At 35.6% G+C, this 11,715-nt stretch overlaps 1 protein-coding gene across 2 annotated transcripts in view; it reads left to right on the forward strand.

The window, feature by feature from the left end:
- Positions 1-11,715, forward strand: part of ppp1r14d (protein phosphatase 1 regulatory inhibitor subunit 14D) — a 15,455-nt gene that overhangs the window by 2,296 nt on the left and 1,444 nt on the right. The window contains exons 2-4 of one of the 2 annotated variants that reach the window (XM_016536204.1): positions 92-277; positions 11,248-11,328; positions 11,462-11,494. In XM_016536204.1, coding sequence (XP_016391690.1) covers positions 104-277; positions 11,248-11,328; positions 11,462-11,494 — 288 coding nt within the window. In that variant the 5' untranslated portion in view covers positions 92-103. Of the gene's footprint in view, positions 1-6; positions 278-11,247; positions 11,329-11,461; positions 11,495-11,715 lie in introns of those variants that run through there. The other variant, XM_016536202.1, reaches the window with a different exon arrangement.

Below are 11,715 nucleotides of genomic sequence, written 5' to 3' on the forward strand. Positions count from 1 at the left end.
GTATTGGAATCTGTGAGACAGACAGACAGACAGACAGACAGACAGAGAGAGAGAGACAGCTGTCTCTTGGACTTTTCCCCATCTGTGTGAGGTTGTGGCAGGCATGGCGTCGGAGCCGGGCACCCAGTCCAGAGTGATGTTTCAGACCAAAGTGGAGGAGCCTGCCCAACGCAAACTGGGCAAACTGACGGTCAAATACAACCGCAAAGACCTCCAGAGGAGGCTGGACATCGAGGAGTGGATCGACGGGCAGCTGCACCTGCTGTACGACTGCGAGGTAAGACAGATCCAGAGAGACAGACGCTCTGAGACGCATTACAGCACGATCAGACCCAAGTAAATAATGCAGAAAAATGAATGCATCTCCTAAAACTCCTCATGAGACTTCAACGAGTCACTAGTTGTCATCCTATTAAATGAGGTCATATTGAGGTCTCTGACTTTTGAATGCAGTATTTTTGAGAAACTGAGAGATTGTTGAGATCTCTTTTTCTCTGGAGAAACATCTGAGAAGCAGGAGATGTTAGTAAATATCTCTATTTAATCTCATGGCTGTCTAGGAGGAACCATTGAGGGAAGTCGGTTGAAGGTTTCCTAGAGGAAATACATTATTTTACCATGGTACCACCACAGTATGCACTAAATGTGGTCATGCCTTGTTTGAACATATAGGTCAGGTTGAATCGTGAAATTGAGTAGGAACATTATGATAATCGTAGATTAACATTTTAACAATTAACAATATTATTTCATTGTCTGAGTCATTGTTCAACCCCATCAGATCTGCCATCCCACTTATAAAACTTTATTCTATGAAGAGCCGAGAAAGTGAATGGCTTAAAGCTTCAGAAATGTGTTGAAATCATCCTTCTTGTGCAGTTTTTCCACGTACATTTATTAATTTAGCAGATGCTTTAATCCGAACCCGATTTACAAATGAGGAACATTACAAGCACTAGATTTCTTTATAGAATGTCCCAGTGCCTTTATATGAACCACCACCACTGACATCTGACATGATGTCGATTTCCACAGAAAATCATTGCAACTTCTTCCTCAGACTGAAAAAGCAAGCAAAAATCTAAGTAATGCATTTATAACAGACATCTACAGGGCAAGACAATGCACTGATAAATGTATATAAAACAAGAATGAAATATATATATATGTATGTGTGTGTGTGTGTGTGTGTGTGTGTGTGTGTGTGTGACCCTGGCTGTGTAAACCCAGCTAAAGTCATTTTTTGTGATTGACTGTTTTCTACATAAAATCATCTTTCATAAGGTAAAGAACATTCTGTGAAAATGTAACCTTGAAATCTTTAATATTGACTTTTTATGGTTGAAATCAAACTTTGATGCTTGTTATCTCATAATTAGATTTTGAGACTTTAGCCTGGATTTCACAGAGAGGGTCATATATATATGTATATATGTATATGCAAATCTGAATATATATTGTTTACATCTAAATATATGATCTTATTGATTTTTTAAGACAGTATGCATATAGCCTGTTTGTATCAATGCACATATTGTACTACATTAATTATTATAAGTGATAATCACTTATCTAAAGTATACTCATGCTTTACATGTATATTCAGACTTATAGTATATATTCAGATTTAGTCACAATATATGTATTCACAGGAACTGTCATCTGACTAAAAACAAAACAAAACAAAAAAACATGAAAAAAAAGATGAACTACACATTTTACAGATCAGCTAACACAATTTTGCGCCGAGCAATTAACTTAAGTGTCCAGTGCAAGTGCATTACTGGTTATTTTAACCAACTGAGGGACGAGTGTGAATGAATGACAGCACATCACAGATGCCGCTCATGTTGAACCCAGAACATTCCTTAAAGCGTGCACAGATCAGACTGTAGTCAGCATTCAGCTGACGTCATGATTTGCCGGTGATGACGAGTCACGGACATCTGGAGATGCGCAACATCTGCCACGTTACATCAGAGAGACTGTATCCGCTGCATCCCGCGCTGCCATGGCAACAGGATTCTGGCTGGTTCAGCATGATGGGATGTGTGTGTGATCGCACAACATTTACTCGAATGCGCTGAGGATACAGTGACATTAGAGGAGAGAAGGTGATGATATTTGAACAGATCAAGCTGTTTTTCCTCACAGACGCCCACATGTGCTGATTATAACCCGCAGCCCGCTGACTGACAGCTGCTCTAATGCCAATCTCTCCCAACACGACACGCAACAAACACCTGAAATCTGCAATCCTAAACCTTTATGGTTGAGACTCGTTCACACTAAGAATAATAACTGTAATGACAACGTCCACTCCGACCTGCGATAACGAGCGTTTCTGTGCCATAACGCTCTTTTAGATGGATCCTGATTGGCTTTCAAAGTTTTTATTGTTCATCAGCTGGAAAAATCGTTCTGAAAGTGATTCCAATCAGTGTTATTTCAGCATCACATCATACTTTATTTCAGTAGTTTTGTTTTTATTTCACATACTTTTTATTTAATTTTTTATAGTTTTATTGCTATAGTTGTGGACTTAAAGTCATGTAAACTTAAGGATTATTTAACTTTATAGTTATAGCTATCATTATAGTCATCATCCTTGGTGTGAAAAGGCTTTAGATTAAACCAGATCAAATCAGAGCTGAGTGTATTTTTGCACTTCATGGAAAGCAAAAATAAAAACAGCATTTCTAATGCAGCAAAGTGAGATTTCTGGTTAGAGAAACAGTTCTTTGTCCAAAACAGATAAAATAATGTTATAGGACTTGTTTACATTCTTGCATCTGGCAGATGCTTTTATCCAAAAACTTACATTTACCTACATTGCATCCATGAGATTCTCAGGAAATCGAACTTATGTCCTTGGAGTTGCAAGCGCCATGCTCTACAGGAATAATTAGTCATTTACTCTCTGCAGTAACTGAGGAGTTAATCTGTGATAACTGAAACTACAGCGTTTCAGTTACCATCTTAACCCACCCTGATAACATGTGAACTGCACCATGGGCTTTTGTGATATGATATCTTGCATATGACAGCTGTACACTGGTGTAAAGCTGTCTTACATTATACCAGAAAAATACAGTTGCTGTAGCTCAAGAAATAGAGCATGATGCAAGGCAATGCATGAGTTGAAAAACAAAATGCAATGCACGAATGTAAGTTACGGTATCAAGGAACAAGTATTAATTTCTTATTGCTTCAGTATCAGAAATGAAAGATTTCCTATGCATTTTTACCTTTATTTGGGTATATTTCTTGTAATCAAGTCAAGTCACCGTTATTTACATAGCGTTTTTTACAATAGAGATTGTGTCAAAGCACAGCTTTACAGTATTAAAAAAAAGGAAATAGTGTGCCGTTCCCCTCTGGCCAGACGAACCAGCAGTTTAATTCTAGGTTGCAACAAAGTCAGATAAAATCATATAAAATCATATAAATTCATGCAAGTGAACCAATCAAATGAAACAAATTCTTAATATGAACAATTAAGTCTGAAATTAATATAATTCAACATCAAAAGAGAGCTGTAAATAAAGTGAGATATCAAACACATGTGAACTGCACCATGGGCTTTTGTGATATGATATCTTGCATATGACAGCTGTACACTGGTGTAAAGCTGTCTTACATTATACCAGAAAAATACAGTTGCTGTAGCTCAAGAAATAGAGCATGATGCAAGGCAATGCATGAGTTGAAAAACAAAATGCAATGCACGAATGTAAGTTACGGTATCAAGGAACAAGTATTAATTTCTTATTGCTTCAGTATCAGAAATGAAAGATTTCCTATGCATTTTTACCTTTATTTGGGTATATTTCTTGTAATCAAGTCAAGTCACCGTTATTTTTACATAGCGTTTTTTACAATGCAGATTGTGTCAAAGCAGCTTTACAGTATTAAAAAAAAGGAAATAGTGTGCCGTTCCCCTCTGGCCAGACGAACCAGCAGTTTAATTCTAGGTTGCAACAAAGTCAGATAAAATCATATAAAATCATATAAATTCATGCAAGTGAACCAATCAAATGAAACAAATTCTTAATATGAACAATTAAGTCTGAAATTAATATAATTCAACATCAAAAGAGAGCTGTAAATAAAGTGAGATATCAAACACTGTTAGAATATATGTGAAATACATCACCGGTTATTCAGCGTTCTATTGTTTACTGTAACTTTAGATTTTACTATAATTGCTGTTTCAGGTTTTTAGAGTTGTTGGAGAGTTGAGTGCTTTATTAACATTTTTTTTTTCATCAGCATCCCTTTTACGTTAGCTCCACTTTCAACAACACTCACCTCCGAAACTGCGAGTTACAAGTCACTAAACCCATCACCAGACAGAACTAGAATAGAAGAGAGTATACCAAATGTAAGATTACAGATTACAAGAACAGAGGAAATCATTTCTGCCTCCACATTTGAAATATCCGGCTCACCTAGCAGTCATGGTTAATGTCTGACCCCGACCTGTTACTATTAAACTCAAGCACTAAAGGACACGTGGGACATTTAAGCATTCAGCGGTGCAGATCTTTCAGCATGGTGTGTGTGAGAGAGAGAGAAAGTGCTGAAGGTAGTGGCAGATGTCCAGCATCGGTGTGTGTGTGTTTACTCTACTGTAGCCATCAGATGACACAGAACTGAATGATTCCTGATTAACACGCATGTACTGTACAGAAGTACTGCTTTATACACATATCTTTCTTTTATAGTTTTTTAAAGGGGATTTAAATGGAGCAGGCTTTGAGGGGAAGACGTCTGTTGTGTCCTAAATACATATTAAAGCAGCTCTATTTAAAGAGCACGCTTTCATGTCTACTGTGGTACTCTTGTGCATTTCACTGATGTAATCCATCTGAAGATATACTGTACGCTTAAGCCAAGACACACCAGGTGAATAGTCTAAAAAATGTAACTAATAGACATCACCATAATTCTCCAGTTGATTGATTACATTAAGAGTTGCAAACCATTTTTTTTTTGTATTAGAAGTTTTTTGAAATGTTATGTTTAAAGTTGCAAATGAGGCGTTACCTAATTAAGTATACACAAATTTCCAGGAAATAAATCTAAACATTGGATAAAGCCAGGTTCAAAATTCATGTTATATTTTATTGACATATTAGATCTAAAAGTATTTAGTGGGGATTTTGGATATCTCTTTTTCTCACTGTATAATTCGAAAAATATTGTCTAGAGTCAGAATTTTTTTACTATGTTTTTAGGAATAAAATGCTGTACAAAACCAGGTGAATGATATATGAGCAAATCGCTCTATTAAAATCTTCAGAATGTAGGTTGGAATTAAATTCTAAAATTTGGTGCATGTGAAGTGGAGTTGAAAACTTATTTTGAGAAAACAGCCTTTAAAGATATGTGTTTTAACTGAAATCTACAGAAGTAAAGATATAAAGTGCAATAATAAAATCGGGTGAATGATATATAAACAAACCCCTCAAACAAACTCAGAATATAGATAAGAATAAAACTGTACATTTTGGTGTATGTAAGTGCTGCTGCAGTGGAGATAAACTCTTTTATGTATGTATTATAATTGAAATATAGACGCCAGTAGATAAAGTGCAACAAAATAAACACTTGAAAGTATATTTTGGATGTTTTCTTTTCACTATTCTGAAAGAATATGTTATGGACAGCCAAATAACCCAACATTTCTAAATTGACCAGAATGAAACATGTTTTACATTTTGGAATATTATATGCTCCTGGTTAGCTTCTGGCTCTTTTAAAGCACAGAATATACCGCACATGGTTTTCTAAAGTTGAGCTCTCTGCGGTTTGCGAGTGGCGTTTTGGCGATGATGATGAATATTTGATGGGCCGGCGGAAGGGTTTCACTCTGGGTTCTCTGACGCTTCCGTGTGGAAGCCTGTAACAGTCCGGCCCCTGTGTCAACAGCTGCATTATTCATGAACATCTCTAATTTATGCGTGACCTCACTGGATCCTGCAGTTACTCTGCCCAACCCTGACTTCAAATAACGCGTTTTTGGTTTTATTAACATGACATAGTTGAATATGACTTTCAAGAAACTATTTCAAAGGATGAATGAGTTGTTCGCAGTGGGTTGCTCTGTGTTCTAAGCAGTTGCTAGGTGTTTTCTTACTGTCTGGTGTGAAAATACACACACACACACACACACACACAGGTTTGTTTTTGGGAAAAGTGGGGACATCCCATAGGCGTAGTGGTATTTCTACTGTACAAACTGTATGTGCTATTGCCCTACACCAACCCTACCCCTAAACCTACCCCTCACAGGAAACTTTGTGCTATTTCAGATTTTCAATACACTCCATTCTGTGTGATTAATATGCGTTTTGAAAAGTGGGGACATGGGGTAATGTCCTGAAAAGTCACCTTCTCCTTGTAATACCTATGTCATACCCTTGTCATTATACAAATTTATGTCCTCATTTGTCACAAAAACATCACACACACCTACTCAACTTTAAAGGATAGTTCACACAAAAATGGAAATTCAGTCATCCCAGGTAACAAATTTAGGTTAAAAAAAAAAAGTCTCGGTTACGTATGTAACCCACGTTCCCTGAAGGAGGGACCGGAGACGTCACGTCGGTAATGACCGACAAATTGGGATCTCGCTTAGAGAGACCAATCCACTTCGAGTGTAAACTAAACGCTGATCATATGAACAACCGTTTAGGTGCATATGGAAGATTAGAGGTGCTTGTAACCCTCTTGGAAAATGGCAGAGAGTCTGCCGGGGAAACACAGACTCTATAGCAGGTTTTCGCTGAGGAGCCGAGTCGGTGACCCGGCCGCTCAGCTGTGGTACAGCAGCTGTGGCGACGGGACGTGACGTCTCCGTTCCCTTCTTCAGGGAACGAGGGTTATATATGTAACCGAGACGTTCCCTTTCAGTTGGTCACTCTCGACGTTACGTCGGTAATGACCGACGAATTGGGATACCTACCAAAATGCCATGGATGCTATCCCTTCTAGTGTCCTGTGCGAGCCTCCTGCGCCCCCCTTTTCGGCGTAGGCCAGGGTTCGCAACAAGAAGGCCAGTCACTGTTCTCGTAGCACTACCCACTCAGTGAGATTGGATAACACTGGGAAAACGTACCCGTACCACTTGGAACAGGAACTTTGCAGAAGCCCCATCCACGGTGAAATTTATTTTTATTTTTATGATTTATGGAGTGATAAAAAGAGAAATCCAAACTCCCCTCTGTAAAAACTTTAATACGTCAACAAAATTAAAGAAATTTGAACCTGGCTTTATCCAGTGTATGCAGATGAGTGTATATTTAATTAGCTCTTGCATTTGTGCTGATATTCTCTGGGGTCAGTGATCCACTGCATCAGTGCTACTGGAGACGATTTCCACTTTATGTGAATGTGGCTTGCAGTATTTGTGTTTTGATGGCAGTGAGCCTGAGGCAGGAAACCCGGGAAGGAAGATCAGATTAGTAATGGATCCACATTAGAGAATCAGCGCCGCCTGACATCCGTGAAATCTCATTCAGACACAACACACTACATGCTAATGCCAACAGAGACTGAAATACCCCCTTCCTTTACCGTGACTGTATAATGCAATTATTAGCATAATTCACCTGATCATTGACTCACACTCATGTTGAGCCAAACCTGCATGACTTTGGATGTTAGTCAGAATGTTCGCACTGTTCTTTTCTATATAATGAATGCAGACAGAGATCAGGAGCTGTCAAGCTGTAAAAAGGACAAAAAGACCATAAAAGTATTCATGATGCTAAACATTCCAAAAAAAGAAAGAAAGTCAAACAGGTTTAGAATAACACGAGGTTGAGTAAATAAAGATAGAATGTCATTTTATTTATTTATTTAGTATTTCAGTATGCAATAATATTTTGAATAGCTTTTATTTTTAAGATATTTTCAGTTTTCATTTTAATTTTAGTAATGTTAGTAATTTTGTTTTGTGCTTTTGTCATTGTTTAGTCTTTTTCTATTTTATTTTTATTTTAGTTTTAGTAGTAGTATTTCAACTTTTTTGACAACTAACTGAAACATTACAAATTTTCATGTATTTTAAATTTTTTTAAGTCAAATATTTGTTATTTCCTTTCAGCTTTATTAATATATTAATGTATGCAATATTTAAATTAGCTTTTAGTTTGTATATATTTTAAGTTTTTACTTTCATTTTTTTAGTACTTTTATGAATTTTATTTATTTATTTTATGAAATTTATTCATTTGTTTTTATTTTAATATTTCAACTCCTATTACTTGAATTAGTTGTCAAGGCAATATTACAAATTTTTGAATGATGCATTTGAGGATGCATTTATAGAAATATGTTTTGTTTAAGTTAAAGTGTTTTCATGTAATATTATATTTTCAGTTTTTATTTTAATCGTAGTTTAAGTTTTAGTAAATTTGTTATGTGCTTGTCATTTTTATTAGTTTTTTTTTAAATTGTTGCATCTTTCCCAAAAAGACTTGTGGCTGTATTAGATCAAAAGGGTGCTTCTATTAAATACTGAGCAAAGGGTCTGAATACTTAGGACTTGTGATATTTCAGTTTTTCTTTTTTAATAAATCTGCAAAAATGTCAACAATTCTGTGTTTTTCTGTCAATATGGGGTGCTGTGTGTACATTAATGAGGAAAAAAAATTAACTTAAATGATTTTAGCAAATGGCTGCAATATAACAAAGAGTGAAAAATTTAAGGGGGTCTGAATACTTTCCGTACCCACTGTATATCTTAGCGCTATGGTGGATAGTCCACTGTGCTCTTGTAAGTAATTAAGCAACACTGTAAATTAGTATATATATATATATATACACACACTCTAAAAAATGCTGGGTAAAATATGGACAATTTTTTTTGACCCAGCGGTTGGGTTACTGCCCAAAAGGTTGGGTTAAACATTTAACCCAACTGTTGGTTGAAAACAACCCAATCGCTGGGTTTGTCCATATTTTTATATTTTCAGTTTTTATTTTAATCGTAGTTTAAGTTTTAGTAAATTTGTTATGTGCTTGTCATTTTTATTAGTTTTTTTTTAAAATAGCTTTAATTTATTCATATTTCAGTTTTAGTTTTAGTAATCGTACTGATTTTATTTCAGTTAGTTTTTAATGTTTATGTTTTTCATCTAATATTTTTTATATGATTTCAGCTTTATTTCAATTAACGAAAATGATTTTGAACAGTTTTAGTTTAAGTTAATAACGACACTGTCTTCAGGACATTGAGAATGACTTCTAAATGGACACCATTCAGCATTTTGCCTCTATAAACACTAACATGATATGCAACAAGCTGTTATGTGTGAATAAATGACAAGAATTACTACAACAACAGAAATGCAGCCTAACAGAAGCAGCAGCTCTTTCCCCCACAGCTGTAATAACTGCCCCGCGGGGTAATTAGCGGCTGCTAACACAGCAGTTCCTCTAAAGTTCTCGTCTCTGAGGTCCTCTAATATTCATGTGAGCAGCAATTAGTGCGTTGAGTTTAAAGTCAATGGTGTGGTTTTTAATGCGGCGTAATTTCTCTCATCGGTCTAATTTGAGATGCTTTTAAGAGCGGATGTCATTAAAACACTCCAGCAGAGATGCTTTGAGCTTCAAACTAAAGACTATTAGCAATTGCAAGGTATAATCGTCCATATATGATATCTGACATAAATTATATTGACTGTAAGAAAAGTCCGTAAAAATACGGCCCGATGTAATATGAAGGAATTTTTCATATAGATTTTTTTCACAGGTGTTTTACCTTTACTTTGAACTACACATTGATATTATGCAGTGTTTTAGGGTTGAAGAAAATGTCCCTAAATTTGGAAAATGTACTGGTCATTCTTTTCCAGGACATTATCTGTTTTTCTATGGATTTTTTATTTACAGTGTTGCTTAATTACTTACAAGAGCACAGTGGACTATCTACCATAGCGCTAAGATATACAGTGGGTACGGAAAGTATTCAGACCCCCTTAAATTTTTCACTCTTTGTTATATTGCAGCCATTTGCTAAAATCATTTAAGTTAATTTTTTTTCCTCATTAATGTACACACAGCACCCCATATTGACAGAAAAACACAGAATTGTTGACATTTTTGCAGATTTATTAAAAAACAAAAACTGAAATATCACATGGTCCCCAGTGAAGCTCAATGAAATATATTTTTGAAATTGAAAATATTTTTAGTTTCAACCATCATATACCAAACCGTATTTCAAAGTGTATTAAAGTGGCAAGTAAATACATTTCTAATCAGTAGCCTACAAAAAATAGTTGCCTGCAAATAAGACAAAGGTCAACAAATAAAGTTTTTATAATGATTTTAAAAATATTAAAGGGATAGTTCACCCAAAAATGAAAATGTGATGTTTATCTGCTTACCCCCAGGGCATCCAAGATGTAGGTGACTTTGTTTCTTCAGTAGAACACAAATTATGATTTTTAACTTTAACCGTTGCAGTCTATCAGTCGTATAATGCATGGCAATGGTAACAAAATCTATGAGAGTAAAAAAAACATGCACAGACAAATCCAAATTAAACCCGGCGGCTCGTGACGACACATTGATGTCCTAACACACGAAACGATCGGTTTGTGTACCATTGCCATGCATTATACGACTGATAGACTGCAACGGTTAAAGTTAAAAATCTTCGTTTGTGTTCTACTGAAGAAACAAAGTCACCTACATCTTGGATGCCCTGGGGGTAAGCAGATAAACATCACATTTTCATTTTTGGGTGAACTATCCCTTTAATATCTTTTCAAAAATATACAAAGAAATTGCCAAAAAATATTGATAGAAAATAAATATAATAAATATATCTTCAAATATATTTTAGCAAATACATTTTGAAATATATAAAAAAATATATATTTTAAAAAGATTTAATTTAATTTAATTGCCATATGGGCCATCATCCAGCCATAAGGATTAATGAAATTTAACAGTCAATGAAGTCATACTGTATGTAAGCTTTATGGCATCCAGCCACCTAAAATCTTTATCATAATTAGTCTTTAATAGCCTGACTCTTACTGCTTCTGCATCTCCAGCATCATTTCTCAGTTAGACACACTGCAGTTTGTAGTTTGATTGCATCAGCAATATCTCTGGACCAATATCTTTCATAATTATCAATAGATTTGTTTGCAATGAAAGGAGCGGTTGCATTATTAAATGCACAGAGTCTGGGTTACGACGAGTCATTGATTGTCTGTGCAGGAGGAGGAGGTTCCTGAGCTGGAGATCGACATCGATGAACTTCTAGAGCTGACAGATGCAGAGCAGAGATCTCGACTGCACGTACGCTCAGCTTCATCTCAATCATAACACCATACACATAACCGCTGCAGCAGAGCATCGTGTGACTGCATGCATCTATAACTTCACGACAAACATGTACAGATGTTCTACCAGCTGTTCTGTGTTTTAACAGGAGCTTTTGCAAGAATGTGGAAAGCCAAAGGAGGTAAGAGAAAACCACAAACAGCTTTCATATGCACTTATTAACAGATGAGTCATGCTTCATATTACAGTGATTATGAAGAAAATTGACCTAAATATCAGATGCACTGAAAAATATTTAGGCGTAAATGTAAGATTTATGTATTTTAATGGCATATAAAATTTCCATCTGGATTAAATGATCTTGTTTGAATATTATTATAAGTATTATATATATATATATAT

Source organism: Sinocyclocheilus rhinocerous, unplaced genomic scaffold (assembly GCF_001515625.1).
Source record: "Sinocyclocheilus rhinocerous isolate Xijiao unplaced genomic scaffold, SAMN03320098_v1.1 scaffold1930, whole genome shotgun sequence".
NCBI classification, from domain to species: Eukaryota; Metazoa; Chordata; class Actinopteri; order Cypriniformes; family Cyprinidae; genus Sinocyclocheilus; species Sinocyclocheilus rhinocerous.